This window comes from Salminus brasiliensis, chromosome 2 (genome assembly GCF_030463535.1).
Source record: "Salminus brasiliensis chromosome 2, fSalBra1.hap2, whole genome shotgun sequence".
Classification (NCBI taxonomy): Eukaryota; Metazoa; Chordata; class Actinopteri; order Characiformes; family Bryconidae; genus Salminus; species Salminus brasiliensis.
This window is the reverse complement of record NC_132879.1, coordinates 21285043-21308123: the sequence shown is the minus strand read 5'-3', so window position 1 is coordinate 21308123 and position 23081 is coordinate 21285043. Positions and strand designations below refer to the sequence as shown.

The 23081-nt window shown below is 42.4% G+C and overlaps 4 protein-coding genes and 2 non-coding genes across 8 annotated transcripts; 1 reads left to right on the top strand and 5 right to left on the bottom strand.

Annotated features, from left to right (window-relative positions):
• The first annotated feature begins 307 nt into the window (after window positions 1–307).
• On the top strand, window positions 308–3243 carry golt1bb (golgi transport 1Bb). Its single transcript, XM_072670137.1, has 5 exons — window positions 308–424; window positions 759–850; window positions 1172–1350; window positions 2294–2375; window positions 2494–3243. The coding sequence occupies exons 1-5, from the start codon at window positions 400–402 to the stop codon at window positions 2530–2532; spliced, it is 417 nt and encodes a 138-aa protein (XP_072526238.1). The 5' UTR covers window positions 308–399; the 3' UTR covers window positions 2533–3243.
• On the bottom strand, window positions 3232–8038 carry ldhbb (lactate dehydrogenase Bb). Of its 2 annotated transcripts, none has more exons than XM_072670119.1 (8): window positions 7801–8038; window positions 6668–6804; window positions 6091–6208; window positions 5711–5884; window positions 5404–5577; window positions 4562–4679; window positions 4347–4470; window positions 3232–3989 (listed from the first exon to the last, which is right to left on the bottom strand). In XM_072670119.1, exons 1-8 carry the CDS (start codon window positions 7853–7855, stop codon window positions 3822–3824), a joined length of 1068 nt encoding a protein of 355 aa, XP_072526220.1. In that variant the 5' UTR covers window positions 7856–8038; the 3' UTR covers window positions 3232–3821. The 2 variants fall into 2 exon arrangements, with proteins under 2 accessions (XP_072526220.1, XP_072526227.1); XM_072670126.1 differs by lacking the exon at window positions 7801–8038 and adding an exon at window positions 7358–7472 and having other exon boundaries at window positions 3233–3989.
• A 3664-nt stretch (window positions 8039–11702) lies between these two features.
• On the bottom strand, window positions 11703–17088 carry slc25a3b (solute carrier family 25 member 3b). 2 transcript variants are annotated; one of them, XM_072670106.1, is made up of 8 exons: window positions 16982–17088; window positions 16432–16584; window positions 15127–15251; window positions 14084–14263; window positions 13603–13784; window positions 12995–13167; window positions 12735–12845; window positions 11703–12290 (listed from the first exon to the last, which is right to left on the bottom strand). In XM_072670106.1, the coding sequence occupies exons 2-8, from the start codon at window positions 16571–16573 to the stop codon at window positions 12130–12132; spliced, it is 1074 nt and encodes a 357-aa protein (XP_072526207.1). In that variant the 5' UTR covers window positions 16574–16584; window positions 16982–17088; the 3' UTR covers window positions 11703–12129. The 2 variants fall into 2 exon arrangements, with proteins under 2 accessions (XP_072526207.1, XP_072526199.1); XM_072670098.1 differs by lacking the exon at window positions 15127–15251 and adding an exon at window positions 14885–15012.
• LOC140550494 (small nucleolar RNA SNORA53) lies at window positions 12388–12616 on the bottom strand. The gene has a single exon (XR_011979189.1). It is a non-coding gene; the product is annotated as a small nucleolar RNA SNORA53 (small nucleolar RNA).
• LOC140550495 (small nucleolar RNA SNORA53) lies at window positions 13309–13518 on the bottom strand. The gene has a single exon (XR_011979190.1). It is a non-coding gene; the product is annotated as a small nucleolar RNA SNORA53 (small nucleolar RNA).
• Window positions 17089–17898: 810 nt separating the features above from the next.
• Window positions 17899–22649, bottom strand: tmpob (thymopoietin b). Its single transcript, XM_072673658.1, has 6 exons — window positions 22008–22649; window positions 21381–21498; window positions 20762–20938; window positions 20394–20491; window positions 19880–19977; window positions 17899–19590 (listed from the first exon to the last, which is right to left on the bottom strand). Exons 1-6 carry the CDS (start codon window positions 22236–22238, stop codon window positions 19239–19241), a joined length of 1074 nt encoding a protein of 357 aa, XP_072529759.1. The 5' UTR covers window positions 22239–22649; the 3' UTR covers window positions 17899–19238.
• Between the last annotated feature and the right edge of the window lie 432 nt (window positions 22650–23081).

Here is a 23081-nt window from a genome sequence, read left to right as displayed (position 1 = left end):
ATAAATAGTAATAGAAATTAAATGACACAGAATAGGTTACATTTACAAGAGTGGAAATCTAAATTTACGCTGCTAATTAAACCAGTTAATTTCCGATGTATGATTGTACTGATAGAAAAATAGCATTAATTTAAAATTCGTTATTTATTTTATTAGCAGTTTCTTTTTTATCGCTTTATCAATTGATACCTGATCATAAAATGTATAACCTTCACACTGCTTGCCAATACAAGGTGAGGTAAATGTCGGTGAAGCTGAGTGACTTTTATTCTGTCACATTCTCAGCAATGTTGCGTCTCTACGCGCTTCCGGAAGACGTGGCGATAGCTGAAATCAGTCGGTTGCGGCGCTTTTCTCCGCTATCAGTCAACAAGGAAACAAAGTTCATAGACTGTAAAGATGATCTCCTTAACGGACTCGCAGAGTGAGTGAGACTCTTATTAATTACCTGATAGCCAAGTGGTCTATAGCTGAATGCGCAGTGGTGTGGTTAAGGGCTGGGAGTGTTTTGTGGGCGGTAGTTTGAATGAATGGGAATCTTCATGGCGGGGCCTGCAGCTTCAGGGCTAATTCACACATCCTCGATTAACAGATACACTGTTGGGCACATTTCTAAAAACAGTCCTTTAAACAGCCTGAGGCGATTTAGTTGTTTGAGCGGAATTGGTTTGGTTTGTTGGTCGATGTTCATGTGTGAGTCTTTCTGGTCGTGATCGTGATGCTGTGTGTGCTGAAACCCCTATTCTTTGTTTCTACAGAGATCGGGATGGGTCTAACGGGCTTCGGCGTGTTTTTCCTCTTCTTTGGGATGATCCTGTTCTTTGACAAAGCCCTACTGGCGATAGGCAACGTGAGTGTGATGTTTTGGGTGTAACTTTAAGTGTACCCTTGATCAGTGGTTCCTAACTCTGGTCCTGGAGGACTTCCTGCTATTCACTAAAATAGTGCAGTATTTTAGTGAATTCTCTGTTCCCGACACCCCTGATCGAGCTAATCAATACATTGTCAGGGCTTTTGTGAGTTAAAGGTGATGTGTTGGCACAGGAAACCACTGACATGCGTAGGACAGGGGGTTCTCCAGGACCAGGGTTGGGTTGAACCACTGCTTTAGACAACTCTTGACTCTTTACAAAAAGATAAATTGTGTGTGTGTGTGTGTGTGTGTGTCCAGATCTTGTTTGTTGCAGGCCTCTCCTTCGTCATTGGATTGGAACGAACCTTCAGATTCTTCTTCCAACGGCACAAAATGAAAGCAACAGGTTTCTTCTTAGGTGGTGTATTTGTGGTGTTGATTGGGTGGCCAATCATTGGTGTGGTCCTGGAGGTGTATGGGTTCTTCTTACTTTTTAGGTAAGTTCCTGCAGATCTGCCCTTTTACAAAGTGTGGTTGACACTGACAGGAACAGATTCCACATTTGCACTCCTTCTTAAAGCTTTGTGGATATGGGCATGTGTTGTTAGCCTAGTCAACTGCAGGGTGAGTATATTGCCAGGCGCAGGGCTGGGCACTCTTGGTTTTGAAGAATCAGAACCACACCCATGGGCACTGATTCATAGACGTGTTGAGCCAATCCCCTTGTTTACACATCAAAATCAGTCTAGTAAAGTTGATCCCAGAAGCTCCTCAAGGCCCCTTTTCCCCTATTCAGTAGAACTGTGGACTGCCTTGTTGGGGGCACTCTGAGGCATGGTTTCAGAACTGCTAATCTAGTAGAGTTTGCTTTAATCAAAAACATGCAATTCACCTAATGAAGGCCTCAGCCATTTAATGAGCTACCTTAGAAGTACATGTGTTGAGTGAAGGACTGTTCCGCAGTGTTGTGGGTTGACAAGCACTGAAACACAGTGATTTGGACACTGAGTGTCTAGGTTTAATACAATACTCAAAGCTGAGGTCAGGGTGAATTTCCATATTTCATGGGTGAAAATGCCTTTAATTTATAGTGCTCTAATGATATAATCCAATGTTTAATACCTGCCATGCATCTGATGACAAAGAAATCCCCAAAACCACGAACCCTATAATGTCTAAATAACTTGGGGAATAAAAGGCCAGTCATTTGCATGTGGGTCAATGTAGCATGCACCTCTTCTCCAGCTCCCCCTAGTTTTATGAATGGTATTTTAAATCCTTGCAGCCTTTATTGAATCTCCCAGTGAGATTAAATCAATATTCTGTGGCTAGCATTGTAATGTAAGGGTTACAAAGCCTGATAAAATCATGTACAGTTTATGAAGGTGAAGGAAGTTGTGTTGCTAGTATTAACCCCATTTCCCCCTTTGTGTTATTCAGGGGCTTCTTCCCAGTGGCAGTCGGCTTTATTAGAAGAATACCCATTCTTGGATCGCTGCTCAATCTCCCTGGGATAAGTGGCGTGAGTAATATTTAAAAGCCATCCACTTGTAATAAAGCATGTCCAAACTGATTTGTTTTCTGATGAATGAAGATGCAAAAATACACGTAATGGTTATTTATTTTTCTCCTTCTACTAGTTGGTGGATAAAGTCGGCGAGAGCAACACCATGGTATAACAGATGTTTTGAAGATTTATCCTAGGAGTGATCACCACTTATGTAAAGTTTTCAGTTGTACTCATCATTTGATGCCCTTCTGGTAACACTCCCAGTGAATGTCAAACATGAGAAATTCTCATCTTTGAGAGGAGGTGGTGCTTTTATTTGCCACACACGATGGCCTGTTATGAAAGCAATGTTACCAATGGAGTGCGGTTATTTTTGGGAACTGATCCACCAGCCCAAATTGGGCCCTGTTATGTGCTTACTACATTGCATACCTCCACCAAAGAGGTAAAATGGACTTGATGAACCAACAAAGGGCATATTTTGATTGACTGACTGTATAATTGATGCCCATTGACCTACTTTTGAAAGGACTGCTACTTTCACTTTTTTGGGCTTTTTTTTTTTCTCCTATGCTGTTACATAGAGGTCTCTATAGGTTCTGTATGAAGGTGTTACTGGATCTTTGTGATGCGCTTTAAAGTGCCAACTGCTTTTTAAAGTGTGGTGTGTTGAACCTGTTATGAGTGCTTTATATATTAGACGAGCCACAGCCCACATGTCACTCCTTTTTTTTTTTTTTTTTTTTTTTTTTTTTTTTGGCTCGGTGAATTAGTAGCCTTTGTGAAACACAATTTGTAAATATGTATTTTAAACAATGTATAAGACTGTACATTTTTACATGGAGAAAGCCGCAATTTAATAAAACTTTGAATATCTGTATCCATTCTTTCACATCTTTATTGTTTAACTTCAGTCATGTGTTACTCAAAAATGGATGTGAACTGTCAGTGTATATTCAGTCAGGTCTTTTAAGTGCATGGACAGTGGCAATTTGTGCAACTTGGTCTCTGTACACCACGTTAATGGCTCTAAAGGTCTCCTTTACCTGCATTGTCACCTTTTTGAATCTTATTTGTCATGGAATAAAGAGGGAACAGACCATACCAAGCCATAAAACTGCCCATCAGTGAATTGCCCTGTGTCCGTACTTTTGAGCCTGTGAAAATGAAGAGGCTAAAATTCAGATCCACCATGGTGGTGTACAGAGGCAAAATTACACAAACTGTCCCTGGAATTTACATAAATCACATAGCAGAAGTGCATGTGATACATTCTCAAGTCATCAAAGGTTAAAAGTGCTGCTGCATCTAAAGCAGTTTTGCTTTGCTCATATTAGTATTATTAAGCGTGAAGGAGAAGAAAGCTGATCCTGGATCAGTACTCCTCAAGCTACTTTTTCAACTACCGGTGCTGGTCCAATGTGATGACGTGATTGAGTGCACTCTCTTCTGAGCATCTCACAGATCTTTCAGGTCTTTCTGAATGTTCCACAGCGTGTCCGCACTTTTCTTCAGCTGAGACACTTCGTCCTGAGTCAATGTCATGTTGATCACGCTGCTCACGCCACCGCTGTTCAGCACACATGGCAGGCTGAGGTATACCTCATCACTGATCCCATACATGCCCTGTTGGACCAAGGACAACATTAGGACCAATGACAAAGGTTTTCATCTACACTCATAAAAACATGGGCGCTGTGAGCGATGCCATAGATCAGAAGAACCATGTCTTTAACAGAGATCCGTGAGCGTGAAGAACCTTTCAAAGTAAAAGTTCTTTACCAATTGAAAGTTTCTTCACACTCACAAATCTCTGTCACAAGCATGGTTCTTCTATGCATTACTCAACTCAAAGAACCCTCTGAAGCACCTTTATTTTTAAGACTGCATGTGGCTTCTGTTAAGTAAGAATACAGTAGTATGTATGGTGTAGTAAAGATGGTGAAACTCAGTCCGTTAGAGAAGTCTCTGATAGTAACTGACCTTCACCATTGTAGAGACTGGGTGGATTCTGTTGAGATTTTTAATGAGGCTCTCTGTCAGGTCGGCTACACTCAGTCCAATAGCCCAGTTAGTGTAGCCTTTCAGTCTGATCACCTCATAGGCACTGCAGACCATTAACATAAATACATTTTATTTCACATGGCTCATGAATAATCATTTTCAGCTGGGGTTCTAAAGCTGAATGATGGGTGTACCTGTCAACGACCATCTTGTGAGTCTCTTTCCAGTTCTCCCGGTCATTGTCTTTGCCAATGTCTGGGTTCAGTTTCTGCAGGCTAACTCCTGCTACATTCGTGCCACTCCAAACAGGAACTAGAAAACATATCATAGCCTCAATGTGTCTAAATCTAAATGCATGGACAATCAAACACAAACACATTCATTGAATCCCACACACTACTGGCCACCATCAGGCCTTCAGTTGCACAATTCTTTTCTGGCTGTTATTATAAGCATACATATTTTTTTAAACCTTAAGCAGTCTGGGAATTTTGCAACATGAACGCTGTAAATAGGAGAATGATTGGTTACACAATAATTGAAAATATATAAATAACATTTTAAGGAGCTTCATAAGAAGCTGTCTCAGTCCCTACGTGCTACAGAGCAGTCAGGGCTGTAGAATTCTCTTCCTTCCTTTTCAGTTTTCACCCCAATTTTAGTCATTTCCGATTCCAACCCAATTACTACGACTAGTCCTATCACACAATGCCATCAGCGCTGGGAATGTGAAGGCTAGCATGTGCTTCCTCAGTGGCAAATGAACTTTTCAAACATCCACTAACTCAACATCATTGGACGGCTGAACATGTTTGGCAGAGAAAGTTAACTGCCAGATCTGTTACATTAGCTTACAGATACCCGGATTTGCTACCTGAGTGAGGAAGGGTGAGGGAGGTCCAGGGAGGTCCAGGCTAGGGCAATAGATATTGAGCCAATGGCATCACTGGGGATCTTTCATTAATCAAGCTAACGCTTAGGTGGCCATACCACTCAAGACCCCTGGGTATAGACTATTGAGTGTATGCTGCCTTACCGCTCGAGTCACCATGCTCTCCCAAGATCCAGCCATTGAAGCTAGTGGGATGGATGCCCAGACGTTCTGCCATGAGGTAGCGGAAGCGGGCCGAATCCAGGTTAGTACCACTGCCAATCACACGGTGTTTGGGGAGCCTACTCAGTTTCCAGGTCACGTAGGTCAAAATGTCCACTGCGTACATACACAACCCAGCCTTAGAGTGTGCAGCATATGTGTAGTAAAGTCAGTCACAAATCTAAAATAACCAGAAAAGAAAAACTATATAAAATAGGTGGTGTATATGTTAGAAAACGTGATTGCGTACCTGGGTTGGATACCACAATAAGAATGCAGTTGGGGCTGTATCTCACAATCTGAGGAATGATATGTTTGAAGATGTTGACGTTTCTCTGCACCAGATTGAGTCTGCTCTCACCTTCCTGCTGACGCACACCTGCTGTCACCACCACGATACGTGAGTTTGCTGTCACAGAGTAATCTGTAGAACAATGAGTGAAGGTGAAAGTTAGATAATGGCCAGTTCTCTCTCAAGGCATAGGTTTTTACATGCTGTGGCCTCCTCAAGAAGAATTCATATCACCGAGACATGATAAAATGCCATCCTTGTGAAGATGTAGGCTTTGATTTAACCATATAGTTCTGCTATTCTGCTATTCTGCTATTTTGATAAGCTACAATACTTGCCTTTGCCTGAGACAATCTTAGGCGTTTTGAGGAAGAGGCTTCCATGCTGCAGGTCCAGCATCTCCCCTTTCAGCTTATCTTCCACCACATCAACCAGGGCTAGCTCATCCGCTAGCTCCTACAGGGTCATGAGAAATGCAAAGAGCTATATGATTACCACTGTCTTTTATCTTCCCTGACTCTTGATATATCCTCTCAAATAAAGCTTAGGGCCTGATTTGTGACTAGACTGTGCTGGAGGCATGTCCCTGATTTGCTACTAATTGGCCAAAGAAGATTACTCAGTTTCACAGCCCTAAACCTACTGTATGAGATTATAGTGTGGAGGTGCAGACATGTACGGTCACAGCCAAGTATTTAATGACTGATTTAGGAAATTTCAGGGCTCTCCTTTGAGACATCATTTTAATGACCAAACAGACAAAAAAGAACAACGTTCTCAAATGATCTCGAAATGATCACCGTCAAACCATCATAACAGTACATACCAAAATAAACAGGGGAAAAAAGAAGTGAAAGTAGTTAGTAAAATGATCAGTAGATTGAAAAGATTGGAGCAGAGTTCCAGCACTCATACCCGTAGCAGGATGCTGACAGCACATGCCATGCCAACTTGACCCACTCCGACAACTGTCACTTTGTTCCTAGGTGGCTCAGCAGGGCCGCTGAACAGGGGGGTGATGAGCTTCTGCAGCACAGATGCCATGTTCAACACTACAGAAAAAAAGATATAATAGTCAGATAAAAGCAAATCCTAAACCCTAAACAGCTAACCTTAACCCACTAATCCCTAACTCAACATTCAATATATTGCTAATAACAACTTATTGTTGTAGAGCTTACTGAGCGGACGAGGCCCGTAGTTTGTAGGGACTACAGATGAAAATTAGCTCATTAGCTGATTCTGGCACATTTACATTGACGTGAAAACGGAAATGTGGATTAATGTGCATTGTCCTTGGTAAAAAATAAATAAATAAATAAATAAATAAATGATAAACACAATTACATCAGTAACAAATAATAGCAACCACACACAGTAAATTCCTATTCTAAACAAAAGTAAGATTGAATGCAGAGTATATCACAACTTTTTTAAAACCAAACACTCAAAGACTTCACCAAAATGTTACATCAGTACAGACAGAAGTTTAGACACAGATAAAATGTCAAATTACCAACACTATATATATATATATATATATATATATATATATATATATATAGAGAGAGAGAGAGAGAGAGAGAGAGATTGTACATGACATACCTCTGTAAACAGTATTTAGTGAGCTCCTATTTTCTGACACTAGATGCTCAAGATGCAAGTAAACTGTGCAGCAGGCCTTGTTCAGAAAATCCTCTCAACTGCAATAACAACCTGCTCAGTCAGTATCTGATCCAAGTCTCCTTAGATCAAGGTCACATCTATGACACACCCACACTATGGAGACTCTCTCGTTCTCTTTCTCCCTCTCTCTCTCTCTCTCTCTCTCTGTCTCTTTCACACACACACACACACACACACACACACACACACTGTCTCTGCGTCTCTGTTTCTCAGTAAATAAAATCAGATCCTCTGCTAGCATACACACAGGACACACAAACACACAGACTGGTAATCCAGGTCAGTCCACTAAAACACTGACATGCATTGCAGATCTAGTCTAAAAGCATTTGCACAAACATAAGCTTTGCTTAAACACTTGCCTTGTCTGTAGATGCTTTGAGCCCCCAGGTATAAGTACCACCAAGAAATCAACATGGCGGTGGAGCTAAGAATAAGACCAGGTGACTGCAGTCTTTTGGCAGTGGCGACGCAGTGTGTCAGAGTGCCCTCGGAGCCATCCAGCCAGTAATTTCCTCTGAGCTGCAGCAGCAGAGAAAGCGAGAGCTGAGAGGAGGGCAGAGTCTCGGCGACTCCACTCCTCCTCCGGCGATGATTTAATCTGGGTGCCAACCCCTGTCTGCAGACAGCTAATGGTGTTACTGTAATCCCATGACAGTTCCCATCTGTTGGGCCTGCTCTCTCACATGACTTGAAAAGATTAACAGAGCAATTCAGACCTATAGAGAAATGAATTAGTCAGAGGAAAAGTGATGTAAAAGGTATGGTGTATAACATAGTAAAGTGTTGGCTTTTTAAGGGGGATATTAGGCACCTACTCAGATCAGTAATCTCCATTATCCAAACTTCTAGTTGTCATTTAAATGCTACTTGGTAAAGATGGTAAACAGTGCATGTTAGTAACATGTAATACCAGGTTACGAAACAGACGCTGATGGAGTCACCTCCATTAGTTACCCATGTTTCACTTCACAGAGCAGAGGCCAAGGATGGTTATTCCCACTATTAGGTATATACATAGGTTGTGGCATGGACTGTATAAGGTGATGGAAGGTTTTTCTTGTCAAGGTTAACTGATCCACAGTGGCATCAGTGTCCTGGGGGGCACCACTGTTATGTTGTTGGGAGGCACTTAATGTGCAAGAAGTCCATTCTCTGTACACACCTTCACTACAGCAGCTCTAGAACATCTAGAACAAAGATAGTGTTTTCTTCACCTGTAGTAGATGTTGGGTACCAATAAAGTTATGAACATTGGCATACATACAGTGGGGGAAAAAAAAGTATTTAGTCAGTCACCAGTTGTGCAAGTTCTCCCACTTAAAAAGATGAGAGAGGCCTGTAATTGACATTATAGGTAGACCTCAACTATGAGAGACAAAATGAGAAAAAAAATTCTGCAAATCACATTGTCTGATTTTTAAAGAATTTATTTGCAAATAATGGTGGAAAATAAGTATTTGGTCAATAACAAAACTTTCTCTCAATACTTTGTTATATATCCTTTGTTGGCAATGACAGAGGTCAAACGTTTTCTGTAAGTCTTCACAAGGTTGGCACACACCGTTGCTGGTATGTTGGCCCATTCCTCTATGCAGATCTCCTCTAGAGCAGTGATGTTTTGGGGCTGTCAGTGGGCAACACGGACTTTCAACTCCCTCCAAAGGTTTTCTATGGGGTTGAGATCTGGAGACTGGCTAGGCCACTCCAGGACCTTGAAATGCTTCTTACAAAGCCACTCCTTTGTTGCCCTGGCAGTGTGCTTGGGATCATTGTCATGCTGAAAGACCCAGCCATGTTTCATCTTCAATGTCCTTGCTGATGGAAGGAGGTTTGCACTCAAAATCTCACAATGCATGGCCCCATTCATTCTTTCATGTACATGGACCAGTCGTCCTAGTCCCTTTGCAGAGAAACAGCCCCAAAGCGTGATGTTGCCACCTCCATGCTTCACAGTTGGTATGGTGTTCTTTGGATGCAACTCAGCATTCACTCTCCTCCAAACACAAGTTGTGTTTGTACCAAACAGTTCTACTTTGATTTCATCTGACCATAAGACATTCTCCCAATACTCTACCGGAACATCCAAATGCTCTCTAGCAAACTTCAGACGCGCCCGGATATGTACTGGCTTAAGCAGGGGAACACGTCTGGTACTGGAAGATCTGAGTCCCTGGCGGCGTAGTGTGTTACTGACAGTAGCCTTTGTAACGTTGGTCCCAGCTTTCTGCAGGTCATTCACAAGGTCCCCCGTGTGGTTCTGGGAGTTTTGCTCACCGTTCTTGTGATCATTTTGACCCCACGGGCTGAGATCTTGCATGGAGCCCCTTTCTCATTTTGTCTCTCATAGTTGAGGTCTACTTATAATGTCAATTACAGGCCTTTCCCATCTTTTTAAGTGGGAGAACTTGCACAATTGGTGACTGACTAAATACTTTTTCCCCCACTGTATATGGTGATGCTAAAGTAGTTTCTTGCAGAGGATTCCATACTGACTTTTTAGAACCAATGTCTGCCATGATTTAGGCCCTCAAGTTAAACTGTGTGTCCCAGTTACCTCCACCACCCAACTTATGTTCTGATTTACTATATGAAACATACTTTTGTATCTAAAAGCTCTATAGGCCACAATGATTTCTGGACTCAGATTTAAAGCTCCATAATATTTAAAAGCTCTATGAGCTCCATAGGATCAATAGGTATGAATGGCAATTTCTTATCTTCTCTAGAAATCCTGAATAATATTTTCATCATTCAAATGGGAAACATAAACCCATGTATTAATCATGTATTAAGCTCATCATGCTTATAACATCACATCTTTACATGTTTGCTTTCTTTCCTGTGGGTCTGTTTTTGTTGTAGCTCCCGATTCACTATCTGCCTCTACACACGAGGCAAAAACAGCAGTCTGGTTGAAGGGTTTGCATTTAGGCAAGCAAACCTTTCCTGCCATGTTAGGCTGTTTTGTCATTGAAACATATGGGAATGAGCAAGGCTACACGTCATATTGCAACCAGCCACCACAGGCGCTAGACCTGTGGTTGATTCACTCTCATGTTTTCTACAGTCATTGCATGGGACTAAAGCACATAGCTTTTGGGAGAAAGTACCCTGATGACTGGGGATTTAATGAACATACAATGAACCATACAGTTGCATTAAGGATTATACAGACTTTATGTAGACCCTGTACTATTTGTCTGCCTTGTACGAAACAAAGTTTTTTTTAATCTTCTGCATTCTCATTAGGGAAGCAGTCTGTGCAGCGGTGGGTTTACTGATGACCGATTTGGGTCATCAATTTGAGGAACCACTATGTAGCAATTTTACCTTACAGTACCAAGTTTTCATCATTTTGATGATCTAATGGCATTTCTGTCATTGTCTTTCCATAGTCTGGGTCATGTTTGCGTAAAGTCTTTAGACAACTTGGCAGTCGACAGGGCTCTTTCACTTTTAATGCCTTTTGTTTTTTCTCAGCTTGTCAACAAATGTAAGTGTGCAGAAGGGGATTCATATTGCGTGATTTGTATTTACAACAGTGGTGTAAAAGTGAGACACTCCACAACCATAGGGGGGAGTCCAGTAGTAATATGTACCGCATAATACTGTCAGAGCAGTAATCATGTGTGGACATCATGTTACAAAAAGCATTAACTGTAATTTAATAGTTTCTCTTAGTAAAGCTCATAAAATACCAGAAAAGCAAGAAAGGCAATTGTCCTGCACTAGTGTAGTCTCCTGTAATATCATGAGCAGAAACAGTATTACACATTAACTTATCTGCAAGCCAAATTTATTTTAAGAACAAACTTAACTCTGCTAAACACCATGCTGTGCTAGAGCTGTTGAAGACCAACAAGCTAGGATCAACCCAGTTAAAAAGACTCTTAAAGAGAGTCTAAACGTCCAATCAATTTAATTTGTGATAATCACAATTAAACACATTTATCAGGACCAACCTTGTGAAAACATTTGAAGCTCATTTAAAACCATTTTTAGAGAAGTCAGGACAAGGCCTTAACCCTTCTGCTGCCATTTCACATGCTTTCCACTGCCCCATAGGCATTCAATCGCTCCATTTGCAAATCAGACAGCTACCAAGAGGCCATAGTTGTGGAGAAATCGGTCCGAATGAATGACATTCGAGTGGTCAGCTGACCAGTCCTACTGCATTTTTGTTCTACCTACTCCGTGCCAGCGCTACCCAAACTTCTGCATAAAACTGCAACAAACCAAAATAAATGGCAGATACATTAACTTAGTTGAATTTCTTTATTTCATCCCTTTAGTCAACAAATATCCAGACAATGCACATTTGTGCTCCGAATGTGGAGTGTGAATTCATAATACTACTGACACCATGACACTGACCATCAGTTTCATTGGCCTTCACCAATAAATAAAACCTGCAGGTCAGGAGATAATGTGCAAATCTAAACAGGAAAGAAGAGACAGCTTCACGTATGTCCACATAATCTTTTAATCATACTATTGACAAACATACTTAAAACCATGTGGCATTCATTCACGCTCAGTTTAAATGAACTTCCAGAGGAAGTCCCTCTCACCACGCAGATGGAAGAGACGAGCAGCTGCCAGGTGAGCAACAGGGCAGCCGTAAGAGTTTAAATATAGAAAACAGGAGGGAAGATGGCTATTAAGGGATGGGTGGGGTGAGCTGCTCTCTACTCTGTGAGACCCAGCTTCTTCTTCAGAGACTCTGGCATCTCAGGGGGAGGGGGACGGGGCAGACGGAAGTAGACCTTGACAGAGTCATAGATGAACCACTGCAGAGCAGTTAGGGTACCGATCATGATGATACGGGCAGTCAGACCCTTCCACACACCTGGCAAAAAAAAAAAAGAAAAGAAAAAAAAAAAAGGTCACAATATAAGCCAAAGAATACAAAAAATGTCTACTGCATTTACAAAATATTAGTGGTTCTTGTCCGCCCTCCAGCTTATCTGCCCTGGAGAAGTCCAGTAAAGGTGCCAGGGCAGTGATTGGGCTGAAGGAGCAGGTAGACTGATTTCACACGCCAATGACTCAAGCACCTCCAACTGTACAGCCAAAAGCTGCTGGGAGCCTCTAGTCTGGAGCTGCAGCCCCTCAAACAGAGAGAGCAGTGCCAGAGCCAGAGCACCCCCTAGAGGTGGATCTAAGGAACGTGTTATCCAAAGAAAAAATATACAACCATAATGCCAGGAGAGGCATGAGGGTGACATTTGAAAAGTAAGAGGGGAGGGAAGAAAAAGTGTATAATGAAATTAATAAGTGTGTGATGCCATACCCATGGGTCCAAGCCTCTTGAGTACTTGAGCTGCTGTGCTTCCCTTCTCCTTGTTCAGCACAGACACCACAGAATCAGCAGGGTGGGATACGATGGCACAGAACACACCAGCTACACAGAAAGATCGAAACCAATCCGGTCAAAGCCCAAATTCAACACTTTGGCTGATGCAGAACTGCAGCATCCATTGGAAAATTTGAGAAACAAGCACAGAAGTTCCTTTAGACTACACTGGACACTTCCCAGATTAAGTGACTTACCAATATAACCAGCTACAAAGGTGACCAACAGCTGTTCAGACTTGCTGCATTCGCTGCGGGGTTTGGGCACCACAAACTTATAGAGCAATTCAACTGTGCGCTCGAAACAGGCAAACTTCATCATAGTGTAAGGGATCTGCCTCATCCACAGAGGAACCACACCCTTGTAGAATCTGCCAGGAAGGTACAAAAACAGGTACAGTCATGCAAGTAGAAAATATTTAGGATATAAAAAAAGGAAAAGAAAATGAAGCAATGCTAAACATAAAAGGACAGTCGTTTCAACTACATGAACCTGATCAGTTGAGGGGAGTTTTGTCCGCACTCCAGCTTGCCTGCCCTGGTGAAGTCCAGCAAGGGTGCCAGGGCAGTGACTGAGCTGAAGAAGCAGGTAGGCTGCTCTCACACGCCAATGACTCAAGCACCTCCAACTATACAGCCAGAAAAGCTGCTGGGAGTCTCCATCCTGGAGCTGCAGCACCAGAGCGGGAAGTCTCCCCAGAGGTGGATCTAAGGAACGTGTCTATCGATTCTCACAAATCGAAGCGATGCAAGCAGGTGTAGACAGAAATCCAAATTGTAATCGTTGATAGTGGTCAAATACTCACGCCCAGAGACCCTCCTCAGCATACATCTTGGGGGCACATTCCCTCAGGGTGTTGGCATATCCAGGCTGGGTCTGAATGCGCACTTTACACGCCTCCATAGGGGCCAGAGCTATATCAGCAAAGAACTCAGCACTTGCAGATGCTGCCAGGTACAGAGAAGTTCTCCACAGGTAGGTATTTTCCTGTGAGAGTAATTTGATAACCATTAGACATCAGCAACCAAATATCACCAAGAATATTTATACAGCATTTGATATTACAGAACCAATTTGAAAGAAAGTACTATGCATAGAGAATAGCCAGTGTTCGGACATACGGACACTCCCTTATGTACAGATAATGAAAGTGTGCATTTGTAGGTCAATAACAGGATACTGACTTTGGAAAACTAGTTAGGAAAAAGGTTACAGGTCCTAGATTATGGCATCCATTCTTTGAGAACAGACTGCAGTTATGCTTTGTGAAATGTATGCAAACATACCTCTCCAAGCAAATCGCTGTAGAGTATCTTGAACACCTCATAGAAGCCGAACTTGCAGAGACCCTGCATGGAGTAGCCGATGAAGGTGGGTGCCCAACCTTTAGCCAGCCCCCGCACACCATCCTCCCTGATTGTGACGGAGAATCCAGTAAAGATGCTCTTGTACTTTGCTGGGTCCACCTAAATACAATACTGTTGTTAGAGAGCAGTTGACTGGACACCACATGTACAGGCATCTCTGCCATTAGACAAACAGGTTGGTAATGGTGAATTATGGTGTCATCACTTCACAAATGGTATCAACATGCCGGATTTCAAGAGAAAAACACAATCACATTAATGGTTAGTGATTTATTCTCCTTGATATTGCCAGCAGCAGTATCAATTTTGAAAATGTATGCAGACAGTCAAAGACCAAATTTCACATGACCGTGATCAATACTTAATTACTAGTAGTACATCACCTCTCACTTTGGATCGTATTGCAGTTTTGCTGCGACTCGTTACACCGCTATGATTTATTAATTTGTCTAAATTTAGATTTCCAAAATCGGCTTTTCAATCTCTGTCCCAGACCAGGAGCAGCTCATCACCTCAAGCAACATTTCAAGTTTCCAGGTTCAAATCAAACACCATAATCAACCTAGAGTGAATGAGCTCATACACTTCAATAGAAAAAGACCATCTACCACTATGCTTTTGCATAAACAGCACAATGTTTCTTTCATCATGCCCCATCAAATGAGTATTTTTCTGAAACTGGCAGTAACATTTGTGGGTGAGTGGGGCGTGAGTACAGACCTGCAGACGACACTTGACCAAGTCCAGGGGCACTACAGCTGTGTGAGTGATACCGCAGCTCAGGATGCCCCCAAAGCCACAGAGGGCGTAGTATTTCCCAGACCCAAATTCACAGCTATCACCTGAGTCTGTTATATGAGGAACACAACACACATGCTCATGCATCACAAGACAATATCAAACATGCTCGGGGTGCTGGGGCCTCGCACACTCTGGACACCAGCGTATACACACAAACACACCTGCAACCTGCATTTGACCAAGTCGAGAGGCACCACTGCAGTGTGTGTGGTACCACAGCTCAGAATCCCACCGAAGCCACAGAGGATGAAATACTTCTGCGAGCCAAACTCACAGCTGTCTCCCTCTGAAGAGAAACAGGGCATGGCATTCATTCGACACCTCTCAATGGCTGAAGGTTTTAAAAGGAAGTTAGAGGAAAAGCAACGGGCAGTAAAGGACGACCTTTACAGCTGAAAGTCAAAGCAGCACTTCAGGCACCCTTCAGAACATGAACTGGAGCCTTGTACAGTTTCCATTTAACTTCGCTCTATCAAACAAAGGGTTACCTAGGATGATGTGCAGCATTTAATAGCACCCATGATTAGCCCATCATAAATAAATAATAATAATAAAAAAAGCATACATGCAGAGCATTGATTGAAACATGGCAAATAAGGACAAAACCACAAATCAATTGGAACAAATTCCACTACATAGGAGCTTGGGAAAAGCAGATTACAGAAGGTTGGGCAACTACTGGACACTTGATATTTGATGTGAGCCAATGGCGTTCTGCGTTGTTAACATGCCCAGTATATCTAGCGGTCATGTGCCTAGGACGCCTCAAAAACACCATGTCAACCAGCTCTCTTAATATCATTTTATCTAGCATACGGTTCACATGTAAGGTCGTATCTCACGGGTCATCCGGTGCAAGATATTCGTGAACTTTCCTCCAGATCTCGTTACGGCGTGCTCCATTGACCCAACTTTGTCCTTCACTGCCCTCCATTGAGAACCGCAGCGCGGCCTAATCTCTCACCGGTACAACAAAGACGACGTGCTCCTGAAGATAGGGAAGGAACCGCTAGCACTAGCTAGCTACAACTCCACACATTAATACCTGCTTTGCAGACTAGCAAGAAAAGGAGAGGAGGAGGAGGGGGGGTCAATTCCAACCAGACTACCTGGCTAATCAGGGTAGCTCTAGCTAGCCGGTCAGAAACTAGCCAGTGCTAGCGTTAACTAGCTCGCTAATATTTCTGACCTTTTTGCTGTCAACGGGGTTGGTCCTCCAGTGTCCTGGATATCCATTCAATAACAATTCCGTGATTTGATAAAGTAAAAGAAGGCAATGAACGATCAGGCATCACAGTCGATTAACAGTATCTAGCTAACTAGCTAGCGAACATAGCCAAGAGTGGATAAGCAAGGGTAGTGCTAGCGAGCTAGCTACGTGGCTGTGAGTAGCTTTAGCTAGCGAGATACTTTCCGCGCTAAATAAATAAATAAACAAATAATGAGAGTCATGACAGGCAACTTACCGGCCACAGCAGCTGCTGCCAGTCGGCGGCTCTGTCCTTTAGCGGAGACTGTCTGTGTGGGCTCCTCCACTTTTTGCAACGTGAAGAGAGGAGCGCTGAAGGGGTTCGCCCGGGCTAGCTGCGTTAGCGTGCTGGGGTACATTTTGACGGTAGCTACGAGTGGGAGAGAGACACAGTCCAAGATCACCTACGCTGCAGTTAATCAAGTCAAATTAGTCCACAAGCAGTTAGCTAGCTAACTAGTTCCCTGTAAACTCTGTGCTGCTACCGGCTAGATAAAATATATAGCTAGCTACCAGCTACCACGTTAGCTAGTTAGCTAGCTACTCAACGTGTACCCTCACGGAGAGTCACCGGCACCATCAGGTCATTCAGAGAAAGTGAACAGAGCCGAGGCCCGTGAGGCCGCAGGGAAAGACGAGGCTCAAGGACAAATGAGGGAACCTAGTCCTTCAGAGGAAGGACAGCATCCTGTTCAACATGACAATACAGGACTCTGTTGTACGACAAACGACATGAAAATGAACATAACGTAGGGGAAAGTGCCTACTTGTTAAAGTCTTCTCAAAATGGCGCCTCTGTCCTCCGCTGCCGGCCGCTCGTAGAGACCGAGGAGAGCTCTGCGCTCACTAATGTCGGGGGAAGGAGACCGCCACGTCACCGAGCCAGCCGACCAATCAGGTTAAGGCATGGGCGGGGCTTCTCCTCTCTAAACTGGACCCAGCAAACGTCCTTTAACTTCAGCTCGACCGTCAAAACCGCGCATGCGCTGAAAACAGGCCTTTAGACACCACAGTGCTGTAAGTTCAATAAAGCTGGATAACTAAACCCAAAAGTGAGGACTGCTACACAAACAAACCCTGACCACATATTAAGCACCCTTTACTACCACTGCAGAGTAGCTCAGTGGAGTTCAACCTCTGCGTTTAATACAGCCATGGAAGTGAGCACACTCCCTCACTAGCGATTAGGACAGTGAAAACACACCTGAAGCACTGGGCAGCCACCTCAGCCCCCAGGGGGCAATTTGGGGTTAGATGCCTACCTCAAGGACACCTAAGCCATGAATACCAGTCCTAGGGCTTAAACCAGCAACCTTCCAATCCCAAGGCCATTTCTTTAACCATAGGCCATGGCTGTCCCCAAAATAGCAGGAGAGCACAACTGTAATCCTTGAACCCCAGAAAGTACGCAGTCTTAATTCCCACATTTGGAGAATTTGCAAGAGTTAGCACAGCCAAAGTGCAATGGCTGAGCCAAGCCCTGTCTATGGAGGTATCATAAATATAATTGTAAATGTTAATAAAAGCCCCAGATCATAAACATATGCTCACATAAGATCTGATTTAGGTCTGGAAGTGTTTGATATAATGAATGACATTTGGTGTGAGGAATGCTGTCACAGTAGTGCCCAAGCATTTCTCAAGGCTTAGAACACATTCTCACACACACACAGAGAACAAAAGGTTAAGCTGTCTCATGTTTATTTCACACCATTACTGTATTTAACCAAAAATAAAACACTCAATTCTTTGAGAAAAAGTTCCAGATTTCATATTTTATCTTTTCACTGTTAGCTGCCCTTTGACAAAGTGCAAATTTCACCATTTTTTAAAACCATTTCTGCCTTTTTCAAAGCACGTAGAAACAAATGCTGATGGCAGCACTTTGATGTACACCTTTCAAACCATTAACTTGCCCTTAAAAATGTAATTTTAGAGATATTAGAAAAATACTGCAGTTAAAAAAAAGCAAAAGCGATTTAATTCCAAGTAGTAAAATACAAAAAAACAAAATAACCCAACAAAGACATCAGAACAAAAGTTCACAGCAAATGTATTCTTTTGACTGAAAGGAAAAAAAGGAATTTCATGCTTGGCAAAGACATATGAATGCCACCTTTTAATTCAGAGCAAATCAATCAAATCAGATTTAGGCCAGATAACCAGTGTTTGACCCAGGGAGAAAATGGAGAGGAAAATTTTTTTTTTTGAAAAGTGTCATGATGGATTTGAGTATTTTAAAAGCTATTCACTCACATTACATGACGACTAAATTACATACACACTAAATGAGTTGTCGTCTATCACAAAATGAACCAGTTAACGGCACTGCAACGCCATCTATTGCCTGAGAGTGCAGAGCTGTGGGCCAAGCTCTGGTGAAGACCAGCACATGTGGCACTAAAAGCAAACTGCATAACTGACCTGGTAGTCTAGTAGTTTGGGCACGTTTCAATGCTACAATACACTTAGACGGAAGCTAACTGCTTAATAAAAGATACCATTTCCAAACAAGACATTTTTGTCCTGTCCTGATCCTGTCAGATAGCAAAGGTATCAAATTTTATGTACATACAGTAATTTTCACACAAGTCCAATGCTCACAAAATGTAGCTTTTTAGCATGCCTGGTGTGTTACTCACATTAGGCTCGTACAACCCCTGTGTTTAACACATATCCTTTTAGGTTTGTTGATATTCCAAACAAATATGCCTTCATTAGGGGGAAGTCCTTGAAGTGCTACTGACATAATGGCAACTGTTCCACCATGGTACAATGCTAGACAGATACTATTCTTTCCTCTGTGATGTTATCTGCTACAAAACAGCAAAAAAAAGCATGATAAACACAATTCACACAAGGTTTAAAGACTATTTAAAACAAGTATTTTCAGACACGACTGTGTACTGCGATAACCAAAAACCCTGCAAAAATGTTGACTCTTCAACCGACCACATATGGGCTGAAACTAACGTCTGAGGGTAGACAGCTCATGCACACATTTTAGAGACACACTGGCGGCTCTTATTTGCTACCAGCACTCTCTTCCTGATCGACAACACCCATAGCACTGAGGAGTGGATTCACTACATTGTCCTGTACAAAGACCCTGCAGGAGTTGACCTGCTCGGGGGTCACATTCTGAAAGATGTAGAAGAGAGAGCCCACTAATGTGAGAAACACCAGCAGCTTCAGCCAGATGGAGAAAGAGCGGCGAGCGGGAGGACGGACAGGCGGTGGCGCACTACGACTGTCCGTGAAGGACGATTTGGTGGTTGTGTACACACTTTGCTGAAAGAGGGACTCCTCTGGCCAGAGGTCCATTGGCCTCACTGGACGTCCAGCTGCTCCATGGATTGGCCTCCGGCAAGTCGCACTGTGCAGAGGTATAAGAAATTACTTGTATGTATATATTCTGGCATGATAGTAATTGTAGAGTTGTAGAGTACATTTTATTAACTTTACATTTATATTACATACTGTCCATTTATTACTTTTACTATTACTTATAACTTTACACCAGATCTTGTAATATTCAACACAAGCTTAGTCATTCAAACGCATAATTTTATGTACGATTGATAAGACAACTAATTGCACATAAACAATTATGCAATTGTAGCCAAGTACTAACAAGTAGGTAGTTTAAAGAAAATTCAACTTACATAATGCCTGTGGGTGTAGAAGGCTCGTTTGGGAACAAATCTTTCAAAACATCACGTCCGTCCACAGAGTCTGCCTGCTGTGTTGTCTCCTCCACCAGCTAGCAACACACAAGTGCAGGCAAGCAGAACAGTAAAGCAATGACAATGTATCCGCTAATACTAATGATGTCAAATATTAAAGATTTACACTGTGTTGCGTTCAGTCAGAATATAAACGCTGGATAAATTGGCCACTACCTGAATCAATAAAACATTTGATGAATTTAATGCTGATTACACAAAGTGTTTCATGTTACAAAACATTTCCTTTTTTTTTTATTTGCCTTTGGGTGCAGACAAGCAGATTCACAATGCTAACCTACCTCAGTGCACCTACAGTAGCAATCATGATGAAAAATCTCACTGACAGTAAAGTTGGTCACATCATATTTCTATAAAAATCACCCAGCCTTAATTCTTCTGTAGTAACTGGTCAACAAAACTTATTAAACTACAGTTGTTACACAGACTTTACCTTGCTGCGATGTCTGCTGCTTGTTCTGGTGGTGACCGGTGTCTTCCCTCTGCTTCTCACTGGCTTGCTGGCTATGGGAACTGGCTCTGGCTCTGCAACTACAGGGAAAAAAACATTACATTAAAACTGTATCCTGTAATACAGAAAAAACCCTTAACACCCACTCATTTCCAAGCAATTGAGTTAAAACACACCGATAAACTAAACCCAGCTACACTTTAGGTTGTTTTATAAATCCTAGTCTATAAAAATGATATGTTCAACCACTATGATTTACATAAAAAAAAGTCTATAGTTCTCAGAAATGTATCATAAGTACCAAAGAACCTTAAAATCTGTTCATTAAAACCTACAGATAATATTATTACCTTCTTCTTTGTCACTGTACTGATCCTCCACGGAGTTTGTGTTGCCATTCTGATTTCCGTCTGCTTTCAGGGTGACTGTCTCTGGAACTGCAGTCTCAGGTTCAGGTGGTGTGGTCTCTGACGGAGGTTGATCTAACAGCTTTTGAAGTCTCTTCTCATACAGTTTACGAGTTGAAGCTATCATACATAGAACAGCAAAAGAACAAACAATTATGTGTCAGCCAATTCTCCATGTATTAAGTGAAGTGAGTAACTTAGTGCACAACTACACAACAGCCATTAAAATGAAGCAGTCCAAGCAAGTCGTGGACTAAAAGCATTGACGTGTCAGTGTCAAGTTTTTTTTTTTTTTGCAAAGTGGAACTGATAAATTACAGTAAGAGCAGGTATAACATTGCAACAAAGACAGACATCTTGTACAAATATTTTACTGTAACTGTAAACTACCTTATGTGTGAATGACCATTATTATAACAGTAGCAGTTACTGTGACCCTAAATACAACTTAATATAGATATATAAACTTTTAATAAAAGTTGTATTTGTCATCACATATTTCTATCAAACGAAAAAACCTTGTGTGTATTCTAAGTGTATCTTGCTTAAACAGAAATCTCACCAACGATGGGACCCGGATTGATTCCATACTTCAACAGCTGAACCTTCAAGTCTTCATCAGTCAGACTGAAAACATCCACCTCCTCTTTGCGAACTTTATCCGTCTTTTTTGTAGCTTTCTGTAGAATTGATTACAGACATTTCAGCAACAGCAATAATACCAGATCAAACTTATGATGATCAGACCACGCTTCCCCTTATAGTTTTCTGACTTTTGGTAAAACTAACGTTACAGTTTGATATAAAACAAGTGCAAATGACACTTTAATAATGTGCCTAATTCAAAATCAGAGGAAGATGCTTTTTTTGTTTGTTTGTTTTGTCAACAATTTGCAGTCTATAACCAAAACATTTAAATATGATTAATTGTGCTATTATTATTAAAATAGCTCGATGTCTTGATTCATTTCAAGATACTTGATACTTGAATAATATTTGAATTTCATAACCGGACAGTGATTGGTTAACACATATATATATAAAAAAAAAATTTATATAAATATAAATAAATATATAAAATAAATAAATACATTAAAAAAAAAAAAGAGAGAGAGAGAGAGAGAGAGAGAGAAAAAGAAAAAGCAGCAGCAGCAGCAGCAGCCCGCCCTCAGCTGTAGTGCAGCACTACCTTTCCTGAACGGCTCCTGTTGGAGAGCACTGGTGTTATCTCCTCATCGCTGGAGAAGGTGTCTGCAGGAGGGGCTTTCCTCTTGTTCTGCACGGTCAGGTTCTTCAGGTACAGCTGGACGTAAACGTCTTTCTTGTGCTCTCCGCTGGGCAGAGGCACGTCGTTGGCGAGCAACTCACTCTTCAGCTTCTCCTTCGTGAGGACCGACGGGTCTTCAAGGAATTCCGCCATGCTTTTGTTAGCCAAGTTAGTGCTAGCTCCTAGCGCAATACCGGGCCAGCGCAGGTGGGGATGAGCCTAACTAAAAGCCAGCTCGGTTAAAATGTAAACACGGCGCCCCTTTTCTCCTTCTCCTGTCGTTAATTCTTCTGTGTGAGTCCGAGTCCTGCAGCGCGGCTCCGCTCACAGACGTCAAAGCGGCGGGCGCGTTTGAATGTGCTCGCGCGCTTCACACGACAACAACAGCTACCGTTTACTCCCACATACGACCGCCCACCGACTCCGAGCATCGACGCCTTCCCGAATAATGAGGCTACGGAGCAAAGTTGTCTTTACTTTTTCACCCAAAATCGAGAACAAATGAGCCGCTTACTGCTTTGCTGTATCCCGATTGCCTGCGCGCGCCTCTCACCGCCACCGTCCAATGAGTCCGCACGCTATTGGCTGGCTCGTGTCAATAAGGCGCTCGTCTATTGGTGGAGGGGGGATGTCAGCAGTCCGCCACAACAAAGAGCGCGATGGAGGCTCGGAGAGGAAGCGTCCGAGTCACAGAGCGCGCGACAAAGAGGCTTCTCAGTTTACACACGGGGTTTAGGCTTTTAGGTTCCAGCCTGTCCCACAAGGGAAGAGCCGAACAAGACTAGCATTAGACATTTAGCTAGTAGTTTTGGACTTAGCCTGTCTGGCTAACTGATAAATCCTGCTTTGAAAAAATAAAAATACCCCCTGCTGTTTGAATGTCACACCCGCTGCCTGACACACACACACACACACACACACACACCTGCTCACATCTTCAGATTCTTCAGTGGTTGTAAAAACACTGTGCAAATGTCAAATTAAACACAGTAGGAC